This window comes from Hypanus sabinus, chromosome 4 (assembly GCF_030144855.1).
Source record: "Hypanus sabinus isolate sHypSab1 chromosome 4, sHypSab1.hap1, whole genome shotgun sequence".
In the NCBI taxonomy this organism is placed as follows: domain Eukaryota; kingdom Metazoa; phylum Chordata; class Chondrichthyes; order Myliobatiformes; family Dasyatidae; genus Hypanus; species Hypanus sabinus.
In genome coordinates, this window is record NC_082709.1 from 38,050,257 (window position 1) to 38,075,983 (window position 25,727).

At 38.8% G+C, this 25,727-nt stretch overlaps 1 protein-coding gene across 1 annotated transcript in view; it reads right to left on the minus strand.

The window, feature by feature from the left end:
• The window catches only part of LOC132392663 (collagen alpha-2(V) chain-like), a 255,184-nt gene that overhangs the window by 121,274 nt on the left and 108,183 nt on the right, over positions 1 to 25,727 (minus strand). Inside the window, exons 2-6 of the mRNA XM_059966857.1 lie at positions 14,029 to 14,238; positions 9,307 to 9,320; positions 6,899 to 6,931; positions 6,614 to 6,646; positions 1,110 to 1,163 (exon numbers count right to left, since the gene is read on the minus strand). Of these exons, the coding sequence (XP_059822840.1) occupies positions 1,110 to 1,163; positions 6,614 to 6,646; positions 6,899 to 6,931; positions 9,307 to 9,320; positions 14,029 to 14,238 (344 nt within the window). The remainder of the gene's footprint in view (positions 1 to 1,109; positions 1,164 to 6,613; positions 6,647 to 6,898; positions 6,932 to 9,306; positions 9,321 to 14,028; positions 14,239 to 25,727) is intronic.

Below are 25,727 nucleotides of genomic sequence, written 5' to 3' on the forward strand. Positions count from 1 at the left end.
CATGGGTTAAATGGCTAATTCTGCCCCTATAGCCTGATGACAGGCTGCCAAACCTACCCTTTGAACTGAAAGTTAAAATCATTCAAAAATAATTAAAAGTTAGAAGAGTAAACTTATCTACAGTGAAAGAAGTTGAAACTAACATACTTAATTTAAATAAAAGTCATTTCTTATTCTACTCCCAGCAACTCATAACACCTACTCATCTGGATGAGCCTGTTGTGTTGATGCCAGATTAATATGTCATGGGCTCAGAGGATGGATATCCCAGTCTGAGAGCTGGGAAACTTGTGGAAATTTGTGCTGTCATATTGGACTTGAGAAAATATAAATACACAGAGCAACTGTTCCACAGCTGGTGCCTACCATGTGCAAAAGTATCTTCTCCTCCAAGAAATTGCCCATTTCTGGGCACATCCACTAATATCCATGAGACCTTGGCAGAAGATTTATTTCATTGCTTATGTTTTCTTTTCTCAATCTTGCTTTAATAAGGTCACATGTAATTCAGATAGCTTTAGTTTATTTGTCGATAATATTGCTATATTAACTTAAATCTGCAAACATGAGAAAATCTGCAGATGCTGGAAATTCAAGCAACACACACAAAAAAATGCTGACGGAATCTTCTCTTCGACGGGAGTTTAGTGAAACCCTTTCTCACTGCTCCCCATCTGTAATTTCTTCAGCCCTTCAACTTTTCAACCACACTTTGACCCAGACCCGTTCTCATAGCTTCATCCCTCCCCCTCCTGTCTTCTGCTATCATTTTGGATCTTCCCCTTCCCTTCCCACTTTCAAATCTCATACTATCTCAAATTTCAGTTAGTCCTGACGAAGGGTCTCAGCCTGAAACGTCAATTGCACTTTTTCCTATAGATGCTACCTGGCCTATTGCATTCCACCAGCATTTTTTTTGTGTGTGTTAGTTTAAATCTGTTTCTTTTTAACTTTTTCTCATCATATGGTCACAACATTAGGGTAATTAAATAATGTAATTTCATAATACCTTACCAAATATGAAGTCAACTTTACCAGTACCTCAAAATAATGCCTTTTGCATAACAAAGTCTGAACCCTGTGGTCAGGTTGTGTAAGTCATTACTCACTGTTGGTCCCTTTGGGCCTTCCATTCCCCTTCGTCCTTGAGACCCTGGTGCACCCTGCAAAAATAAATGTTTTCATTGGTGAAGTACAAATTTTTAATTAGGATTAATAGACATGAATTGCTGGATAAATAAGCATCAAGGATAAGGTCATTTAAGTGCATCTTCTACCATGTTAGCAGCTGCTATTGAAATGATAAATAGAGTTGTTAACTAATCAGTGCAAATGAAACAATCACTTGATCTAAACCAGACTCAGCCGAGGCAGTAGGAAAGCGTGAGTGTGGTTGTTTATAATCAAAAGTCATTCAGGTCTTTTAAACAGAATATAACATTATCAACATCTATTCAACCATTGTGACCACATCCTCCAAAACTGAAAGTCTTAAGTTTACACCCACATTGAACCCACATCCACCAATTCTGCTGGCAGCTTGTTCCACACACTCTCCACCCTCTGAGTGAAGTCAACCCCCTCAGGCTCCCCTTAAACATTTCAAGATTGTATAATGTAATTTCCTGTGCATAAGTTTAAGGAGCTACCGGGTCACCTTTCACCCTTAACTGATGAACTCTAGTTCTAGCCTCACCCACCCTCAGTGGGAAAAGCCTGCAGGCATTTACCCTATCTATATCCCTCCTAATTTTGTATACCTCCACAGAATGTAGGAGAATGAGAGATTTTATAAAGTCCAAATCTATTTTCCCTTTCCACACATTTCAGGTCCTCAAGTCCCAGCAATATCCTTGAAAATTTTCTCTGTACTCTTTCAATCTTATTGATATCTTTCCTATAACCAGAACATGGTGACCAGAAGTGAACCCAGTTCTCCTTATTAAGCTTCACCATCTTATTCAACTTCAATATAACTTCCCAAATGTTCCAAATGGGTGGCCATTTCTAGAACAGTCAGGGAAGGCTTGTGGACAGCTTCTGATACTTGTAGTGTCATATAGGCGCTACAGTGAAACTAATCATAATCTACAACATCCATCCCCCGGCCTATTTTAAACATATTTGCATATTGTGCTGTCCTTTGCTTTTTCTTGGGTCGATCTGCTTAGCACAGCATTGATTTTTTCCCCATCTATTATTACCCTTGTATTTAATGCCTTTCAGAAGCCAATCTCATCTGTTAAGATTTTTCAGGGGACAGTTTTAGTGGCATTGCCACAGATCCCGAGTCACGTATAAACTGGGGGAGATTAATAGATTTCCTTCCTGAAAAGACTGCAATGAATAAAACGTTGCTTTACAATCAGAAATCCTTGTTAGCTTCAGGGACACCATGACATATACCAGCTTTTTAGTTCCAAGATTAGTTAATTCAATGTGTTTAAATTCCAAGTAAAACTCATGCTTCCAAATCACTAACCCATATTCTGGCATCACACATACAGTGATCTCACCACCAAGCCATCAACAGAGATTGTTATGATTGCACAAAGCAACGTCTTTGTGTAATTTAATAGATAAGAGGCAGAAAAAAGGTAGAATATGTTGCTTATCTCCAGTATCCAACGATATTTAGGCTACATCCACACTAGACCGGATAATGTTGAAAACGCCGATTTCGCATAAAAATATCCACACTACGCGTTTTTGAAAATATTTCTATCCACATTGAAATGGAGATTTCGGCGAATCTCCTCCTACTGGGTATGCGCAGGATACATCTACCGAAAACAAACGACATGTTTGGTGTCAAATCTCGCCGTAAAAGTGCATGTTTGTGTAGTTACAGACTAGAAAACTTAAAACTATGGACAGCTGTTGGCTCTTGCGCAGGAGAACTTAAAAGTTAAAAAAACAAATACTGGAGCGTATGGTGGCAACCGACAGGGAGTTCACGGACAGATTGACCCGGCTGACGACAAACATTGAAAAACTGACTAACTGTTGCAATAATAAAGCCCCTTGTTAAGTGTATAAAACATGTCTGCATCAGTGTTATCTTGTATTTCCATACAATGTTACATTAGGCTGTTACACATCTATTGTCAGAGAAGTACTTGCATAAATAGGTAAACCACCTTCATACGAGCAAGGACAGAAAACAGGGCAAAGTGAGTATACTTACTTATTCAGTAAGTTATGGGTCAAAGGGTTTGGTGAGTACATTTCTAACTCTTCTGGTGTCAGTTTCATTGCTGTCTGTTCTGAAATTGTTAGGTTGTGTTCAAGAAAACAATGAAATAGCGCGCTGCCGTCTGACAGCGTTTTCAGATTTCTCCGGTTACCCCATCCACACTGATCTGCCCGAGCAGCATTTTAAAAAATACCCACCCTGGAAAGCATTTTTAGAAAAAATTAGAAGTGGTACTTTTGAGACTTCTATTAAATTTGAAAAGTTATGGAGACCATTTATTCAACATTTTCATATGATGTAATATGACCCTGTGCCAAGTACATTTGATTTCCCAGCTTTTAGCTTATGTATTTTGAGAGGACCGGAAGTGACGGCATTGATGAATACTTATTTTTGTGAGATATTATAAACAGCCCACATTTTTTTTTCTCCTTCTCTTTTGTTTGTTTTTCTTTCTTTTATATTACTTATTAGTTATAGTTATTAGATTAGATTAGTTAGTTTTGCATTATATAAATTTTTTTTTTGTTTTTTTTTTCTTTCTTTTTTCTGTTTTTTTTATATTATACATTATGAAATATTTAGATTTACTATGTCCATACATATATCTTATGGCTTATGTCTTGGTAAACTCATTTATATTGTAACTATTATGTATGTTTTTTTTTCATATGTAATGGAATGTGTATGTTGGTAATTTCTTTATCAATATATCATCTGTATTCTGTCCATATTACTAATATTAATAAAAAGATTTAGAAAGACAAAGGAAAGCATTTCTGAAAAGCTCCAGTTTCAGAGGACATAAACGTCGTTTTAGTGTGGACGAAGAGTAAAAACAAAGAGAAAAAACTTTGGTTACAGATTTATCCGGTCCAGTGTAAACGTAGCCTTAGTCTGCCTCTAAAGAAATAATGTGGGTGTTTAGAATAGTAAAGCTTTGCCTTTTTATTTCAGTGAGACACATCTGGCTAAAGTGATAGGAATTTATACATAGTATAGAGATCATGTATAAAATCTTGCACAGACTCAATACCAATCTGTGCACAAATTGCACTGGTGTTTGTACTTGTTTAAGATTTAAATGCTTAAAAAATCCCATCTACCACCACAATTGGCCAGTGCAAAAGAATATAATTGGTGACAATTAAGTAATCAAGAAAGGTTTGTTCTTTTTAGGCTTTCCCGGCATATGTGACGAATAAACTCTTCTCGGTCTTCCAGCTGGATGCAGGTATTGATGTTGACTGACGTTTCGATGCCATCTTCATCAGGGATGATGCCTAGGCATGTCAAGTCCGGTGGTATTTATACCTCCATCCTCCATCCCTCCTGATTGGTTCATCATCAACCAGTCAGGTTTCCACTGTGTTACCTTGTTTATAATCAAATTCTAGTTCTTACTGAGAGCAAGACCTTCATCTTTGTTCAGATTCCTATTCGCAAGCAGGAACCTGTCACTACCTCATATCTTCCTTATATTTCCACAATTTCTGGGAAGGTCACCAGGATCCCAAAGAAATACCAGTTTAGTACCATACACAAATCCATAAGAAAGCTCAAATCCCTGCTTATGCGGGTCAAAGATAACCTGGGACTCAGTAGAACTGGCATTCACAGAATTCCCTGTGAATGCGGAGCAGTGTATATTGGACAGACAGGATGCACATTGGAAACCCACATCAAGGTGCACAGGAGGTGTATCCACTTAGGTTATCTGGAGAAATCAACAGTAGCAGAACATTGCATTTACAATGGCTATGGGATTGACTTCGACTGCACAAAACTACTGTGCCACACCAGTGTCTTTTGGGACTGCCTCATGAAGGAAGCCATTCAAATAAAACTGGAGAATAAGAACTTTAACAAAGATAAAAGTCTCACTCTAATTATGAACTGGAATTCAATTGTAAACAAGGTGGGACCGCAGAACCCTGATTGGTTGAGGACTAACCAATCAGGAGGAATGGAGGACAGGGATACATTTCCCACCGGACTAGACAAGATGGAGGACTTTGTCATCGAAACGTTGGTTAAAATTGATACCTGTACCCAGCTGGAAGCCCGAGGAGAGTTTATTCATAATCAGGAGTGAATTTAAGAATCTTGACAGTGCTTTAATAATACAGATGAAAACAGTTTTTTTCAAAAACTTTATATGTTTTTATTGTAAATCATTCCCAAACTGTATGTAACCTATTTTCAAATCAGTAAAGATGATTAAAAATAATCCTTACTAATTCAGTGTAATTAAGTTTGTTTCAAATTACATTGAACAACAAAGGTGTACCTTCTGGATCTTAGGCTGCTGATCATGAAAATCACAATGAAATGTCCCTACCATGCACCATCTTTTTGAGATTGCCAATCTTGGTTATTTCAATTCATAACTGAAGCCAAGATTAAGGATGGCATTTTTGTTGATCCATAAACCAAACAGGTCATCAATGACAGGCAACTTGAAGAACTTCTAGTGGGGCTGGAGAAAATCACAAGGAAGGCATTTGAAGATGTTGTTGAACATTTTATTGGCAACTACAGAGCACCAAACTATTTGCAGCTGGTTGACAACATGCTTCAAACAAACAAAACCATGGAATTCAACATGTCACTAAAGATTCATTTTCCCATGGCATTCCCATTAAGACTACTTCCCTTCAAATTTGGTGCTGTCAGAGATGAGCCTGGTGAAAGATTTCACCAGGACATTTGCAGTCATGGATAAACAGTATCAGAGCAACTGGAATCCATCAATACTGGCTGATTATCATTATTATTTTCAGGCACTTAAGCAATAAATCTCAGACTCCAAGTACAAATGATAACCAACAAAACATTTTTAGCATAGTTGGACTATTGCAAAGCATCAGCACCATTATGCAATTAAACAAGTTATATCCAATAAAAGTTAATTTCTTGTTTCTTCAAATTCCTACGTTATACAAGTAATCTGAAATTGTATTTGTGTTCAGCTTCAAGTGCTCTATCATAAACAAAAAAGAAATTCTAAGTAAGCAACACTTCCGAAAAAATTTGTTGTCCAATAATTTGTAACTTCCAAAATGCGTCAATTGGCAAGGTTTATTTTTGGCTAAGCCAGCTAAATTTGTGGAACTTCCTCAAAAAATAACAATTACATAGTCATGAATTTGCTTCAAACTTTTTCTCATAGAGGTTCCTTTAAAATCGTACTTCCGCAAAGAACAGTGTTAATAAAGAGCTTGTTCACCCGAGACTGTATTCAGAACAATGTGAACTAATTTCTCCACCTACGCTGTTTTCATTAGATTTGCATTTGGTGAGGAGAATGTGATACCATCACAGCCCTTAAGTAATTTCATTTCATTCCTGAAAGGAAATGAATTTTCATATATGTAATGTAAAAACATAACACTGAATAATAAAGATACCACTTACTGCTGGGCCTGTTTGTCCTCGTATTCCAACCACCTGGGGAAGGAGATCAAAAGAAGACATCAATTGAATAAATTGACAACAGATAATACTATCATTTTAGTCATGCAATGAGGACTATCTTCATCTTTCTTTAAAATTATTTAAACTTTCAGTTTTATTTACATAAAATACAAGCTTTTCAATGGCCAATGTTGGAACAGTGTAGTTACCAATAGATCACAAATGGTCATTGCAAAAAACTTAAACGCAGGTGAGCGTGCAAACAGACTACATAAAATTACTTACTCTGCGGACTTCGCCAGGTTCACCTTTCTGGCCCTGTAAGAGACAGAGACATCAGTTTAGAGATACATCAGAAAACTTCTGAGCGCTTGAAAAGTTTACTCTTTCTATATAGCTGGAACCATCTATGCTTTCTTTGTATCATCCTATAATGATCCTGATACATGAACAATGCTGAATGTGACCCTGTACTTATAAATATTTACAAGTAGGGCTATGAACCTTCTAATCATTTGAACTTTGTTTTTTCTAAATTTCCAAATATTTTTAATTTGCATGTAATGAGAATACAATGAGAGTAGTTTTCTTCAACAACTATCTATCTCATACTTTTTCATGACAGTCTCTACGCGATCCATTTGAATAGATGTTGAAAACAGTGTAGACACAAGAGACTGTAGATGCTGGAATCTGGAGCTACCAACAACATGCAGGAATGGGTCAGGCAGCATTGGTGGGAGGAAATAAATAATCAACGTTTCAGGTTGAAACCTTCACCAGGACTGAGAGTGGAGAGGTGAGATGGCCAGTCTAGAAAGGGGAAGAGGAATGGCAAGAAACAATGCCAAGCTGATTGGTGGACTGAGGAAGGGGGAAAGATGACAGGCAGGTGGTGCCAGGTAGGGGAGGGAAGGAGATTGAGTTGGAAGATAGAGGGTGAAGGATAGATGGAGGAAGGCAAAAAGAGAAAGAATTTTTTTCAGTTTTTTCCCTTCCCCCTTCCCCCTTCCCCGTTTTCTTCTTCTGATCTTCCTGCCAAACCACACTTCACCCATCTTTGTCTCCTTCTTCCTTCCAGCTCTATCTGCCCACTTTATTCAAGACATTTCCCACCATTTCTTCTCATCTGATTCCAACTGCAGTTCACCTCTTCCTTCGATTTCTGTTCCAGATCATCTCCCTCCACTTGCTGTCTTGCATTTTTACATTCACCTCTCCCCACTTTGTTCAATCTGGTGTTTCATTTTCTCTCTTTTTCTCCCTGCCTCCAACTATCTAACTATTCCAATTCTAGTGCCACTCCCCTTCCCTACCTGGCACCTTCTGCCTGTTTGACACCCCTCCTCACTCCACCAGTCGTCTCACTTCCACTTCCTTTCCCCGGTTATCTTGCCTCTCTATTTTCAGTCCTAAGGTGCTTCCTCGCAACTCTGCAGCTTAACCCACTGAATTATTTCACAGCTTGTTTATTCATAACAGTGTGTAACGCATGGTTAAGACTTTTACTGCTATGCTGTAGGTATTTTATTTTAGCAGTTCTGTAAGAGCAGTCTGTTCTGCTTTTAGTATGTTTGAATTTGAGCTATCTTGTTCAACTTAATGTTGTGTCAGCCAGTCAGGATTGTGGAATTGGTAGAGAACGCTGAGTGGAGAAGTTTTACGACGGACACTGGTGTGGGTCAAGACCTTTGTGGCAGGAGTTGGAGAGAGGTCAGGAGGGAAGATGCCTGAGGAAGCTGTCCCATTTGCACAAGGTGTTTGGTGTAGATAAATGGTTTCAAGGATGAAGGACCAATACTCCCGTGGGGGAGTCCATTTTTCGAGGTGAATTTCGCATGGTGGCGTGTGCTTTCACACAGACCATAGGGCCAGCGTGCAAGTTAAAGACAATTTCAAGATGAGCTCCAACTTATGTGCACATTTGGACTGGGTTAATTGTAATGGGCCCTTTTTATTTTTTCCTTTTCTTTTTCCTACTAACTGTTTAATAAAGCTGACATTTGTAGATATACTTTCTTTGTAACTGTATGCAGTGTATGGTCTGTTAGTTCTTGCCGACAGCACGTTACATAATAAGACAGTAAGTTGCACAGGGGCAAGAAATTACATAGTATTCAAACAGATTGGGGCTCGGGTGAGTGAGATTCCCGAGTTTGGTGGGACCTAGGTCATATTGACCCTGGACATATGGAGTCTGGAGAAGGCGGTTTTCTCACCGCTGAGTCTAGTGGCTGTTAGCGAGAGGCTAATAAAGCTGCATCTCTAGAGCTGCTCAGCTTCAACTTTGCATACTGTGTTCAAAACTTAACTATGCCTCAAACAACAAGGCATTATGTTTTCAGGGGGATCTTTTGCCTCACTGAAAACTAGAAAATTTACATTCTTTTCATTAGAAGTAATATAAGAATGAAAAGCAGAATACAAAGAGATGAAATTAGTTTTGGGTGCTGTCAACTTTATGTCAGTAGTTGGTGTTGCATCATAGCTGTTTCTTATACCCCCCCCCCCCCCCCAACCATTTGCAGGACATTGACTGGATTGCCAAAACACCTTCTGAAGCTTATTGTTTGTTATCCAGGACAAATTTAATTTCCTATCACTTTAATCAAGAGCAATAAAACAGCTGCATGCCCATTCTTGTAATAATATCTAATTTTCCTGATTTAAAGATGTTTTGAAAAAAATCTTACCTTTTCTCCTCTACCTATTAAAAAAAGAAAAAGAAAATAAATTAAATCAGATTATTCCTTATTCAGTTACTGAACAATCTTGTCAAACATCATGAGAACTTCCATGAGTGTGTTGTTAATACCCAGTGACTGAGCACCAACAATCCTTCTTGAAATTTCATAGACTCACTAATCTCTGAGTGAAAAAAGTTCTTTCCCTCTCTGGCTAGAAGGGCCAACCCCTTTTATTTTCAGGACAGTGGCCACTGCAGCCAAGAGAAACACTGTCCTGGATTCTACATTAATAATCCCTGAACACAGTTTTGTTTTCATTACTTCCCATACATCCTGCTCCAGGGATAACATAAATAATGACCGTCACAATAGTAGATTGACATCAGGAGATATTTTTAGAACTGGAAGGTTTTATTTCATTATAGTGTTAGTGGAAGCAGAATAGATGGTGACTGATAAGCTATTGCTGGGTTGAATTACTAATGTAAAGTGAGTATGTACTCAAGAAATCTTGTTTGCTTTATAGAGACATAGTGACTTTAACTTCTATTAACAATTCCAGAGAAAATACCTACAGTGTGCCAAAACTTTAAAACAACTTTTCACTGCAGTCAAATTGACAAAATTTCAGTCTTAGGGAGTTATTTCTCTACACACAGGATAACTACTGAAAACCCATGGACTCACTTTCAAGGACTCTACAGCTCATGGTCTCAATATTATTTATTACTTAGTTATTATTATTATTATTACATTCTTTTTGTATCTGCACAGATTATCTTCTTTTGCACATTGTTTTTTGTCAACCTTTGCATAGAGTTTTTCACTGATTCTATTGTATTTCTTTGTATCTACTGATCATGCCTATATAGATGAATCTCAGGTTAATATATGGTAATATGTATGCACTTTGATAATAAACTTACTTTGAACTTTGAAAAGTCAGAAGCTGACTGTTTCTCCCATTTAGCAATGTAACATCGAATGATTATAATCTAATACAACTATGTAACCTTTGTTGATTTAAAGAAACAAGTTTAGCTATTGAAGATGAAGGAATCATGTTCTTGGTGCAGGTGCATGACATTTTAAGGTAGCTTCAGATTGGAGAAAGAAATCTCTTTCGACCTAGGAAAAAGTTGGACAATTTCAAAAATATTGAACAATTACATCATTAAAGATACCAATAAGTAATTACCCATTTGAGAAGTAATGCTGTTTGTCTCTTTGGGTGGCTGCTTTTAAGTTCAATAAATCTATTCAAACTCCCACTTCATTTCTCATTTCCTGGTGGCTTCATTAAGGTGAAAGTTTGTCATTTCACTCTGTCTACAGTTAAACTGTCCTAAAACGTTTATAGTGACAGCAGAATGTTTTTGTCATCGTGCAACATTTCCTCGTTCGCTACATTAACATGCCCCAGTCATAAGTAGATTTTCTCTGAAACTGTAGGCATGCACATCTAGAACCACAACATCCATCGATGGAACAATGTCTGCTTTCTTTAAGCTAATTGTTTCCCGATAAACAAGGTTTAGTGTTCTTCCGAAAACAGCACATGGAGAATGTACAAGCAGCATTCTTCTATGTTGATAATTATTCAAATATGTAGCAGTCAGGTACAATTACAAAAGTCGAAATCCAAAGAAATGTTTGAACTAGTGAGCTCGAACGTCAGGGGAAGGGAAGCGCTAGTGAACACTATATAAAATGCAAGTTAAATCACATCCAGAATACAGTGTGCACTTCTGAGGAATCCCATTGGAAAAAAGACTATGAAGGAGTCAAAAGAGATTCAGCAGAGTCTTACCAAAAATCCATGCATTAGGCAATAAGTAGTACATGAGCTAAATCTGCATTCACTGGATAATGATGGTGTGGTTCTTCTACAAGAAATTTGGAAATGACTGCTAATTTATCCACTCTGGCTCAAAACTGAAGAGATGGAAACACCCTTAAGAACATAGAGCAGAATAGTACAGCATTGGGGAGGTGTTTCAGCCCTTGCCAATCTTGATACTGATTCATACCAAGTGTCATCTTCCTGCGTATCATCCATATCCCCCCATTCCCTTTGTACTCCTGTATCTATCTAAAGGGTCTTAAGCTCCACCAAACTGCCTGCATCAATGTTACCCCTAGTAACCCATTCCAGACACATACCACTCTTTGTATAAAAAAAACTTGCCCTTCAAATCATCTTTAAGCTCTACTCCTCCGCCCCCACCCCCCACACCTTAAATGCATGCTCTCTTGTATTTGAATTTCCTCCCCTGGGGAATATATTTTGACAATCTACCCTGTGCATGCCTCTCATAAATTTATAAACCTCTATCAGGTCTCTCCTCAGCTTCCTTCTGGGGAGAACAACATAAGTTTATTTAACCTTCCCTTATACCTTACAGCCTCTAATCTAGACAGCATCCTGGTAAAACTTGTTTCCATTCTCAACAATGTTTACAATCTTCCTATAATGGGGCAACCAAAGCTGCATACAAGTTGTGGTCTACTAAAGTTTTATATACCTTCAGCATAACTTCCTTATTCTTATACCTACCAATAAATGAAAGTATGCAATATGATTTCTCTAACACCTTATCCACTCACGTAGCCACTTTCTGTGAACAATGGACTAGGATCGAAAGATCCCGCTATATCTCAATAATATTAAAGGGCCTACTGTTAACTGAACACTTTCTCCTTTCATTTGACCTTCCAAAATGCATCATCTCACATTTGTCTAATTTAAACTCCACCTGCCACTTCTCTGCCCATAAGTGTAACTGATCTACTATATATCCCACAGTTTTCTTTGATAGGCTTTTACACTGTTCACAACTCCAGCAATCTTGGTGTCATGTGCAAACTTGCTAAACCACCCATTTACACTACATGTTATCCAAATTATTGATATACAGTATATCACAAACAACAGAAGTCCCGACATCAATCCTTGCAGAACACTACTGATCATCAGCTTCCAGCCAGAATGCCTTTCATCCTGACTTTCTGCCTTCTGAAGCAAAAATAAGCCAGTTATGAATCCAACTTGAAATCCACCATGCACCCCATACATCTTTATGTTCTTAATAAACCTACCATGGGCCTTACCAAATGCCTTAAAGTCCATGCAGAAAACACCCACCTTTGTCACCTTCTCAAAATACTGAATTGTTTGTACAAATCCATACTTTTGACCCAAAGTAGGCTGTGACTTTCCAAATGAGCCCAATTCCTTTCCCTCAGTATCTTCTCCATTAGCTTCCCTACCACTGATGAGAGGCTCACTGGCCTATAATTACATGGATTATCCCTATTAACCTTCTTGAACAATGGCACATTTATTACTCTTTAGATCTCTGGGACCTTTACCGTTTCTAGTGAGGACACAACTGGGTCAAAGCCCCAGTTATATCCTCATTTTTTTCATTATTCTGGGATATTGGCCACCCAGGCCCTTAGGGTTATACTCCTTAATGGTTCTCAGAAATCCCTGGATTACCGCCTCCTTAATATGAAAATGTGCCAGCCTATTTGCATGACTTCTATCATTTCCACTATCTTCCAAATTTGTTTTTCTCAGGAAATATCAACAGAGAGAATTCATTTAGTACCTCATTCACTGGCTCTGATCCCCCAAGCACAAATTCCCTCCTGTATGTGTGATTGGACGTACCCACTCCCTGTTTCTTAATGCAGTATAAAGAATATACATGTAACGCTCAGATTAAGATTGCTACTGCAGGTATTTCATTTTAGCCAGTCTGTAAGAGCAGTCTTCTGCTTTTAGCATGTTTGGGCTTGGGCTAAAGATAAGAGGCTATGTTGTTCAATTTAGGACTGTTGTGTCAGCCAATCAGGATGGCAGAATTGGCAGAAGGTTCTAGAGATTGTTGGGCGGAAAAACTTTGTGACGGACACTGGTGAGGGTCAAGGGAGCTGGGAGAAGACAAGAGGGAAGGTGGCTGAGGATGCCATCCCTGTTGCACAAGGTGCTTTTTACAGATGAATGGCTTCAAGGAGGAAGGACCGATACCCCCGTGTGGTCTGTTATTTCTTGCCAACAGCTAATTGCGTTGGGGGGGGCAGAACTTACGCGGCATTCGCACAGATTGGGGTTCAGGTACTCGAGACATCCCGACTTCCCAGTTTTGATGGGACCCAAGTCATACCAACCCCAGATATAAAGAGTCTGAGAAAGGTGGTTTTCTCACCAGAGATAAGTAGCTGTTAGCAGGACGCATCACTAGAGATGCCCATTAAAGGGGGTTTCATATAAATTAAACAACCAATGGATAGTGGAAATGTGAAATTCTCTCTTACTCAAAGTAATAAACAGAAGCTGAATTCATAATAGTACACCTGAGTTTGATAGAAGTTTTTTGCTATACAGGTACTTTATTTCTGGAGGCCAATTTGGTTCAGGTGTAGAAAGGTACAAATGTACTTTGTACTGCAGAGGGATTGAATGATCTGTTCCTAATAGTTGGATCCTTTGAGGCTTATAACAAAGCCTGTCTTAACCTATGAAAGTTACCATTTATTTGTAGAGAAAAAAAGTATTTTGAAAACACAAGTTGAAGAACACCAAGTCAACTATTCAGACATCTTTTGCAATTTCTTGAATTGCAAATAAGTTACTGTGAAATGAACAATGCAAAGGCAGAAGGAAAGGAAACTTACTTCAATAAGCTTTGGATGTGACCCAGTACAGTATGGGTTACTTACCGTGTATATGATCATCTGTTGAATCAGTATGACACACGGGACAGCAACTTCCGAATGGGATATATGGCCTCTCGCAGTCATACAGTTCTTCACAGGCTATCTCATCGCACAGTACTATTCCTTCATCACACACACAAATTTGACAGGGCTCTGGCTTCCAGACATCTTTATTCTGGTAGGAATGGCCATACTGAGTGCAGGATAAAGGATCTAGAGAAAAGAGAGTGAAAATAAATATTTGTGAAATCATGCCGATTTAATCAAAAAAATATATCAATTGCAATTCACTTGTATTAGGTCCACAGTTACATCAGTTTCATGACAAGAACAAGAAATAACTTGAAGCAGCAGAAACGAAGGCGTGTGTATGACGACAAATGACAGAAGAGTCAGAATTATTTTCATCCACTCTCAATCAGTTCTAGGAAAAAGAATGAGATTCACAAATCTATATTTTAATTTAGGATTGAATGATCTAACTGGAGAAGAAAGAAAGAAATTTATGAAGAGAGAAATGCACTTAAGTTATTACTTATAAGCATTTTAGTAATATGGATGTACAGATGTAGACAGGAAGTTCCCAGAATGGGCCATTAATCTTTTCTAAATTGCATGGATTTGTTACAATTAACTATATTCATTTCCTGGAACCATCTATTCTACATAGTTTACAGAGAATGGTGCAAAAAATTAAAAAGCATCAAATGAGTGGAAAAAAAGCCTTAATAGTGAAAGAAGTCCGAAGAGAATGGTCAGTCAAGAAGGTGACAGTAATTCATGGCCAAGTTGACAGGAAGCTGACAGTAACTCATAGGTGTACAGACGAGCAGCTCTGAATACACAACACGTCAAACCTTGAAGTGGATGGGTTACAGCAGAGGAAGGCCATGAACATACACTCAGTGGCCACTTTATGAGGTATATTAGGTTTATTAGGTAAGAGCAGCTTTAGTAAGTTAGGCAATAAGCAGTACAAGCTTATAGACAGAAGGTTTGGGCACCATAAGCTACCAAAGAGACACTTACTTGACACGGAATCCAATGGATTCTTGATGATAAAGACATAGGAACATGAATGAAATAACTGTTTTTAATGGAAGGAGTAATGGCTTCCAGAGGAAGGTAACACTAGCTTGCAGCCTTCCCTCTCCTTGCTGATTAACATTAACTCCCCCCCCCCCGCCTTACTGGAAAAGGAAACCAATCATAATCTTCCATATCCCTGCATTACCACACCTCTTTCTGTCTCGAACCTTCACCTAACCTATATCCTGCCTGCTCCTCTGCAGTAATCCATATTTCCTGAACCCTGCTACATATAGCCTTTCCTTCTGCAGCTTGAGCAGAACTTGCTGCAGTTCCTACCCAAATATTCTCCAGCAATCATCCTCTCTCTTTCCCCCAAGGATTGGCACTACACATTTCCTGCATCTTGACAGACAAGGTAGTGGGTCAATGCCTTTGTCAGAACTGTTGAACGCATTGCTAGTACTGACAACAGCTGAGAAGAAGTCAATAGCTTTCAGGAAAGCAGCCAGAAATAAGGGGGAAGAAGACCAGGTAACTCTGCTCTCAGTTTTACAAACCAAATGTCCTGTGAGCTCCTTATGAATCAAAAAGCACATGGAAAAAGATCCTTGGTTAAATCGCATGGTCAATCTCAACTTTGGGCTCATAGTTTGTAAGATGACTATTTTCCAACAGCATAAAAAGATGGGAAATAACCTATATGCACCTGGTCTGCACAAGTGGAAGTGCTACTTTTAGGTACACTCAAACTGCACAGTGGAGATACCCAATAATAATCAAATCAGTCATTGCTCCTTTCATGTCCACTTAGATAACAAATTTCACCGAGGTTGCCTTCAGTTTTATATCTACATGATACTTCTAGCTTACAACATGCACTCAGTTATATCTTGGCTCATGTGTGAAGTATATATATGTGATTACCTTTGCCCTATAAGTATTGTATGACCCACTAAGTAAAGGCTCATAACCATGAAATCAAAGAAGCCAACACTCTAAAGAGCAATGCTTTCTTGAAAAAACAACTGACAACTATTCTCAGAAGAAACACTCCTGAAGCTGTTAGATCCATGGATGTTTACCCATTTTAGGGATGTCATCAACAGCAGCATGAATACTGTGCAGTAACTGCTCGCTATTTGAAAAGCACTGTAAACTTAAATATATTTCATTGTACAATAATGCAGGTATTATCAGGGTAATTCTTGTGAGTAGAGGTATGAGTTTCTGTTCTTTCAATTATTATGGGTTCATATTACAATTAATTCAGTCCTGATTTATATCTTGAAATATAATCAAACAGAACCACTTATTGCTTGTTTTGCTATATATTATTGGAGAAATGAGCTAACTTTGACCATGTACTGCACTGATGGTCTTGATCTACATTCATTTGGATCGCAGTTCCTCTATGCAAAATGTGTTTGCCAAATCATCATGTGTGGTACTTTACACACCCATTACCTTTTTAAAACAGTTAACAGCTCCATTAATATAGTGCACACTGAGGTCTTAACTCAATAGATACAACACAGTATCTATTGAGATATTTCATGTGTGCTACAATAGTATAAGCTCCCTTTCCGCACAGAGGAAGTCTAGATCTGATAATGTAGAGGGAGCTAGCAGTTCTGTTTGGTAAAAGATATCAAAATACTGGAGTTGAAATTGGTGGTGGCTGCGCATTTCCAGTCTGATTCACTTACGACAATATCCCTTGGGTCCTTCCAACAAAAAAAAACTTTGGTTGTGTTTTCTTTACAATAATTAAATGATATATTCAAATCAGGGCGTCACCAGGAACCAAATGTTAAAGAAGGTAAGACAAGAGATCCTGCAGATGCTGGAAAAGGCCAAGACCCTTCATCAGGACTGGAAAGGAAGGGGAAGAAGCCAGAGTAAGTAGTTGGGGGGAGGGGGAGAAGCAGAACTTGGCTGATAATAGGTGAGTCTAGGTGAGGGGGGAAACGGAGATGGGTGGGGGAGGGAGGATGAGAGGGAAAGATATGAAAAGCTAGGAGGTGATAGGTGGAAGAGGCAAAGGGACGAAGAAGGAATCAGACAGGACAGTACAGTATCCCGTGGAATAAAGGAGGACAGAAAGCAGAGAGAAGTGATGGGCAGGCCAACTCATCCCTCAACACCAATCTCCCTCCTGGCACTTATCCCCGTGACCATGCTAGATGCTACACCTGCTCCTACACCTTGTTGCTCATCACCATCCTTGGCCCTCAACAGTCCTTCCAGTGCTTCAATTGCAAGGTGTTATTTATTGCATCAGGAGCTCCTCTACAGTGAGGAGACCCGATGCAGATTGGGACACCATTTTGTTAAGCGTCGTCTCTCTGTCCACTGTATTGCCAGAGTCCCCCAGTGCCCACCCTTTTCCATTTCTGATATGTTGCCCATAGCTTCTTCTATTACCACAATAAGGCCAGACGTAGGTTGGAGAAGCAATACCTCATATTTTATCCTGGTAGTCTCCAACCTGATGGCATCAACATTGATTTTTCGTATTTCCAGAAACTATTACTCTTTTGTTTCTGCTTGTTTGCCCCCTCCCCTTTTCTTTTCCCTAGTCCTGTGGCCCTCTCACCTTTTTTCTTCCCCTTCTCTGCTTTCATGGCCTTCCTTGGGTTTCCAACTTCCTTCCCTTTGTACAATTGATTATAGACCTCCTTTTACTTCACCCTTTATCGCTTCCACCCATCATCTCTGAGTTTCTCATATCATTCTCTTTCAACTCCTCTCCTCCGCACATTTACCTTCCCTCCACACCTGGGACTCGCCCATCATGAACTCTCACCACTTGCACCCCTCTTTCCATCAGCAGCATTGCAGTGAAAACTGTGAGCAGTTTCAAACTCTTGGGAGTGAACCTCCCACATAAACTCTCATGGTCACAGAACACATCCTGCACAATGAAGAAAGCTCACCAATGCTTCTACTTTCTGAGGAGGCCGAAGAGAGCCGGACTATACTCATTCTACAGATGTGCAATAGAGAGCATCTTAACAAGATGCACCACTGCACGGTACAGAAACTGCACTGTGGGAGACCTGAAGGATATCCACTGTCAAGGATATGCAGTACGTATACCGACAGGTGCCAGAAAAGGTCCAACAACATCATGAAGGACCCAACTCACCCTGCCCATGAACTGTTTGTCCTACACCCATCAGGAAGGAGGCTAGGTAGCATCCATGCCAGGACCACCAGACTCAAAAAGAGTCACTTTCGCCAAGCAGTAAAGTTGATCACTTCCACCCAGTAACCCACCATTACTTTTTCATATCCTGTCAGAGTCACCTTATGTACAGACACTCCTGTGCCTAGCTTCACTTTGTGGACTACAATCAATGTATACAAGTTATCTTATATATTTATATTTATATTTATTGTGTTTTTTATCTTATTGTGTATTTTTATGCTGCATTGGATCTGGTGTGCTTTTCTCCTCTTCCCTATATTCTCAATCGAGTTTTTGCCCCCTTTCTTTCCAGTCCTGATAAAGGGTCTTGGCCCGAAATATTGATTGTTCATTTCGCTCCATAGATGCTGCCTGACCTGCTGAGTTCCTCCAGCAGTTTGTGAATGTTGCAGTTAGAAAAAGTCATTTGTGTCTCTAATGAAAAGGAGGTATTTGAAATTAACTGTATTGTCTGTCACTACCATCACCTAGAGATTCTTTCAATTGTCCACTAATGTCTAGGGTTTTTTTGTAAGTACACAAAAGCATTTTTTTTCCTTGGCTTTGCTTCTTCAGACAGATTCCATTGCTCAGGGAAAAAGGATTAGACAGGATGTCTGGGTATTTTCTTTGAGTCCCGATGTAACAAAGCAGATTGTACAGTAAACCTGTACAGATTGTACAGTGAAAACCACTGGTTAGCCTAATCATCTGGATTCTGAGTGAGGCAGATTACAGCTAGGTTTGGCCTGTAAAACAAGGGCTTATCAGCCCTGTTTTACACCCTTTGATTTTAATAGAAAATCAACTGTTTTTGCATACAAGTAGAGCTGAACTAAAACTGTCATTTTTGACTTAAATCTACATATTGTCTTCTGAAGCAGCTTCTAAAGCAACTTTACATGTGTATCAAATAAATAACAAACATAAATCACTGAGACTGAACCGTACTCTTCTTAGAACATCAAGAAAATACTGCCACCAATAAACAGATAATTGCTCACAAATGCTTCAGTATTGAGGGCCTTCAACTCCATGACCACAAAGAAATATGAATACAATCTCAAATTTGGTTGAAATGTTTGATGTAAGAACATTTGTGGCTTGCATAAGAAAACAATTAATCATTGGCCTAACGCTCAAAAAAATTGTATTTCCTCTTCAAGGTTTCCACATGTCCAGTATATTGTAAGATTTTAAAAGTTTTTCATAAGAATTGAATGAACTATTTAATAAGACTATAGTACCTAATGCTGTGCATAATGAATGAGGAGAAAGAGTGGACACAGATGTTGATGGAATTTATGGACATGAAAGAGTACTCATTTCAAATGAGTTAGTAAGTCTTCTGCTTGGCTTTGAAAGAATATTATTCTACAATCGGGCCTCTTTGTTCAACCTGCCTACATACAATTTAAAAAATTGGCTTACAAATGCTCACAAAATAGATTTCATTTCAAACATTATTTTCATATTCCACCACCGACTTAAAGTTAATATACATTGAAAAGTTCATTTACAAGTTTGCATTAAAAATACACTCAGATATGTATTAAGGAAGTGATGCCCACAAAATCCATCCTGCTAACAAGGATATTATGGAATTTATTGGCAGTTTAGGTTTGTTGTTTTCAGATGCTATGTATTCTGATGTCAGTAGAGAAAATGGAAGATCATCCTCTGGTAGCAATGACCTTGGGTACATGATCCAAGCTAAATTAATTCTCATTTTCCCCACTCAGTCACAAAGAGCAGACTAAGGGTTTAGCGCCAAGATGGGAAAGGAACTGAAGTGATCTCCACCTACATTTACCATTTGATTAATTAAAGCTGAGTGCAATGTGAAGTGTATTACTATCAATATGATGTTAGTATGCTAGTTAAGGGATAAAATTACAACAAATGTCACTTGATCTTCGAACTTCAAGGGTATAATGGCCCAGGAGCTCTCAGTGAATGCTTGGAGGACACAAAAACAGAAGAAGGTACAAACACTGTAGGACAGGTAGCATTGATAGAAACAGAAATTGTTAATATCTCAGGTCCAACACTCTTCATCAAATCTGACAAACACAGGTGATAATTTAATCCCAGTTGTTTCCTCCCTTTCTCAGACCTTAAATGTTAACTTTTTTCTTTCACAACCTTGTTGAATTTTCAAAACTTTTACTGTTTTATATCAGTTTTTTTTCGGGATCAGCAGGGGTTTTGTTTGGCTTCAAAGATTAGAAAATAAGACCATCTTTCAAACAGACTCATTCAGCTCCGCTCTCTCAGGGATCATTACAGAAAAATCTTTCCTAACAAATGCAATAAGAATATACAACAGTTCATCTCAGTGCAACTGGAGAACACACATCATTGTACAGTAGCCTCTGTTTTATTACATTGTACATCAGTGCACACTAGTAAATTACTGTGTATATTACTATTCTGTACTTTATTATTAGTTATGTCTGCACACTGCTAAGCATGTTTTAAATGCTGCTTTACATCGGGGATTAATAAAATAATAATGATCATTATTATAGGACCTCGGAGCAGAATTGGACCACTTGGCTCATCAGCACAGCTCTGTCATTTCATCAGGGCTGATTTATTATCTCTTTCAACCCCGTTCTCATGTCTTCTCCCTGTAACCTCTGACACACTGACTAATCAAGAACACATCAACCTCTGCTTTAAGTACTCACAATCACTTGGCATTCACAGCCATGGCAATGAATTCCACAGATTCACCACCCACTAGCTAAAGAAATTCTTTCTCATTCCAGTTTTAAATAGACATCCCTCTATTTAGAGGCACTGCCCTCTGGTCCTAGACTCACCCACTTTAGGAAAAATCCTCTCCACATCCACTCCATCTAGGCCTTTCATAGAAACATAGAAAACACACAGCACAATACAGGCCCTTCGGCCCACAAAGTTGTGCCAAACATGTCACTACCTTATAAATTACTAGGCTTATCCATAGCCCTCTATTTTTCTAAGCTCCGTGTACCTATCCAAAAGTCTCTTAAAAGACCCTATCATATCCACCTCCATTACCGGCAGCCCATTCCACACACTCACCACTCTGTGTTAAAAAAACTTACCCCTGACATCTCCTCTGTACCTACTCCCAAGCACATTAAAACTGTGTCCTCTTGTGGCAACCATTTCAGCCCTGGGAAAAAGCCTCTGAATATCCACACGATCAATTCCTCTCATCAGCTTATACAACTCTATCGAGTCACCTCTCATCCTCCGTTGCTCCAAGGAGAAAAGGCTGAGTTCATTCAACCAATATTTGAGTATTTCAATATTTGAATTGGAAGAGTTTCAATGAGATCCCTGCTCATTCTTCTACACTCCAGAAAGTACAGGACCAGAACAAAACATTCCTTATATGTTAAGCTTTTCATTCTCAGAATACTTCTCGGAACCTCTTCTTGACCTTCTCCAAAGCCAGCATATGTTTTCTTAAATAAGATGCCCAAAACTGATCATAATACTCAGCTGACTGGAAATCAATGAGCCAGACCTTATCAGAGGTGAAGACGGTCAGAAACTTTAAATTCTTCGGTATTCTCCAGATCTGTCCTGGGTTCAGCACATAAGTGCCATTATGAGGAAAGCATGGCAACACCTCTACTTCCTTAAAAGTTTTCAAAGATTCAGCATACATGACATCTAAAACATAGACAAACTTCTGCAGCTGTGTGGAGAAGTATATTGACTGGTTGCATCATGGACTGGAATGGAAACACCAATACCTTTGAATGGAAAACCCTACAAAGAGTAGTGGATATGGCCCAGTCCATCACAGGTAAAGTCCTCCACACCATTCAGCACATTTATAAGGAACACCGTCACAGGAAAGCAGTATCCATCATCAAGAACCCCCACATTCTAGGCCATGCTCTCTTCTCGTTACTGTCATCAGGAAGAAGGTACAGGGACCGCCAGATTCAGAAACAGTTATCACCCCTCAACCATCAGGCTCTTGAACCAAAGGGGATAACTTCACTTGCCCCTTCACTGAACTGCCCCACAGCCTGTAGACTCACTTACAAGGACACTTCATCACATTTTATTGATACTTATTGCATATTTTTTTTGTATTTCCGCAGTTTGTTCTCTTTTGCACATTGGTTGCTTGTCCATCCTGCTGGGTGTGGTATTGCGTTTCTTGGATTTGCTGTGTATAGCCACAGGAAAATTAATCTCAGGGTTGTATATAGAGACATATATGTACTTTGATAATAAATTTACTTTAAACTCTGAAAGGCAGTCTGACCAATGTGATCCTCATCAGCATCACAGAGTCACAGAAACAGGTTCTTCAGCCTATCTAGTCTATGCCGCACCGTTTAAACCAACTACAGTATTCCTATTGACCTGCACTGGAACCAGAGCCCTCCAAATGCCTACCATTGATATACCTATCCAAACTTCTTTTAAACATTGAAATTGAGCTCAGGTGCACCACTTGTGTTGGGAGCTCATCCCATACTCCCACGACCCTCTGAATGAAAAAAGTTTCCCCTCATGTTCCCCTTAAACTTTTCAGTTTTCACCCTTAACCTATGACCTCTAGTTGTAATCCCACCCAACTTCAGTGGAAAAAGCCTGCGTGCTTTTACCTTTTCTATATCGATCATAATTTTGTATACCTTGCTCTTACATTCTAATCCTCTGAAAACTAATGTTGCATTTTCATTTGCCTTTCTTACCACTGGCTCAAACTGCAAGTTAATCTTTCAAGAGTCCTGCGCAAGGATTCCCAGATTGCTTTGCACCACTGATTTTTTAATTTTTCAGTTTAGAAAATAATCTACACTTTTATTCCTTCTACCTAAGTGCATGACCATACACTACATTCCATCTGCCACTTCTTCTCACTAAGTCCTTCTGCAGACTCCCTGCTTCTTCAACTCTACCTGCCCCTCTATGACCTCAGTATCACCTGCAAACTTAGCCACAATGCCCTCAAATTCCACCATTCAAATTGTTGACACATAAAGTGAAAAAAGCAGTCCCAACGCCAACCACTGCAGAGCACCATTAGTTACCGGCGGCCAACCGGAATAGGCACCCTTTATTACAACTCTTTGCCTCCGGGCAATCAACTAAGCTTCTATCCATGTTAGTAACCTTCCTGTAAATCCATGGGCTCTTATCTTGTTAAGCAGCTTCATGTGCAGCATCTTGTCAAAGAGTGCCTGAAAATCCAAGTAATTGTCATCCTTTGATGTATTAATAGATAGATCAATCAAAGTAACAATGTACAAAAAGTAAATGGAATCTGTGGGTTTATCTCCAGTGTTACTCCACAACAACACTAATAACTAAATTTGTTGATGGGATTTTTAAATTACACATAGAACACTTTTGACCATCCCAATGTGAGGAGGGCAGGAGAGTAATGAAAAACACCTTGCATTGTTCCACTGTTGGTTGAAGGGCTTCAATAATAAAGAGTTTTTACTCCACATTCTCATCAATGCTCTCTTTAGAAGCAGTACTGATGGTTACATCAAAAAGTAGAAAAATGCAAGGAGGTTTGTGAAACTGGATTAGTAACTCATGGCAATATAAATCTGTAACTTAATTTCAATATGGGAGAATTGAAAGGTGAGAAATCTCACTGGGGTAATTCATCTATTTGTGATGCCAAGGTGCTAATATTCTACATTATCTACGTAAATCTTTGCAATAAACATCCTAATGATTTAATAGGTACATCTGCTACATTGCGTTACTTTGCATTACACATATGCTATTTTTCAGAATGGACTCATTCTTGAGCACAAGGTTACATCATCCAAAACAACCACTTATTGAGTTACATGTGACTTGACTAGCCAACTGAAGCAGATTTCCTCTCTGGAAGGATGCTAGTGGAACAGTAGGTTTTTTGACAATCTCTTAATTTGGTGGTTATTATCTTTCAAAAAAAAAAAAAAATTCTATGGCTGCCAAAGTGGGGGGATTTGAACTTTAACCTTTGGACTGCTGGTTCAGTACTAACTCACTGTACCATCCCCATAAATACAGAAAGGCATGCTAATTATGTTGTACCTTATCTATGTTTGAGTTAATTTTTGAGATACTCTCAGATTAAGTCTGGGGGAGGCCATCAGAAAGTCCTTGTACTTAAACCATCATATTTTACATCCTGACAGGCATCACTGCTTTAAAAGGGTCAAAAAGGGAACTTTTACAGTGGATCAAGGGCACAATTTATAACTTTATAATTTATAACTTTTACAGTGGATCAAGGGCACAATTTATAACTTTAAAAAAGGTACAGGGGTTTTATGAGGAGCAACATTTTTTGAAACAGGTTCATTGTGATCTGGAGGGATTGTGGAAGTTGTGTGCTCTAAAGAGAAATGAATAGGCACATAAGAAAGAGTAGTTGTCAAGCCATGGAGAAACAGATGATTGATCTACTAGGAAGCAGCACTGAGCTAAACAACCTCCACCAAGGTAGGAAAATCAATGAGCAGAAAGTAATGTGCCTGCTTATTGATTGCGACAGGAAGTTTACTTCTGAAGCTTTCTGCAATACAATAACCTAAAAATGATTTCACTTGTTTAATATCGGCGTGCATGTGTCAATGGTGCCTACAGATGGATGACCCAAAATTAAATAAAGAAAAATATTTGGATGTGATGGACAGGAAAAGTATTACAATAGCTTATTAAAGCACTTTTAAAGTCTCCCTGTAATGAATTCTTTGGTTTTGTCGAGAAGCACTATTGCATCAAGAAAATGCTCACAACCTCTCCTTTTGACTTTATGCTTCTTGGAACCTACATCGGCCCTGAGTTAGGTAGCTAACCTTTCTCCCCACTCTCTCCTCTCCATCACTAATAAACTTCCACTAGGCTAGGGGATTGACTGTGAACAAATGGACCACATCACACAGCCTGAGCTTGTAACCAACCATACTCTGGACTTACATTCAACTGCTTCACTCTTTAAACCACACTCCCAAAAGAGGCCTACTCGCTCAATTATCTTCCACAGAATGATTTGTGCTAATATGTTACATACCCTAGTTAAAAAGCATCAAACCTAGCAAATCTGTTTTTGCAAAACATCTGTGATCAAATGGCAGATCCGTCGCCTTATGGAAAACACATTTGCTCTCTCTTATTACTGCAACGAGATCAACATGAATTAAAATTATTAAGTGTAAGAACAGCTACATAGTCTGCCGCAGCAACAATATGGTGAATTACTCTCTTCTGTGAATCTGCAGCAGAGGATAAGTTCCAATTGGCTGAAAACTACATTAACAAAATCCCAGTGAGTGCAGTCTGTCACTGCTTTTTTTAAAATAATAAATCTCCAGTTCCAAGACAATGTGTCATGCTCAACATTGAGCAGGGGTTATAGTCCCATATTATCAGTGTGAATAGTTCATGGGTAAGTGCTGTATGAATTTGATCACCATCCACAGTGGAATTTTAGCCACATTTCATGGTT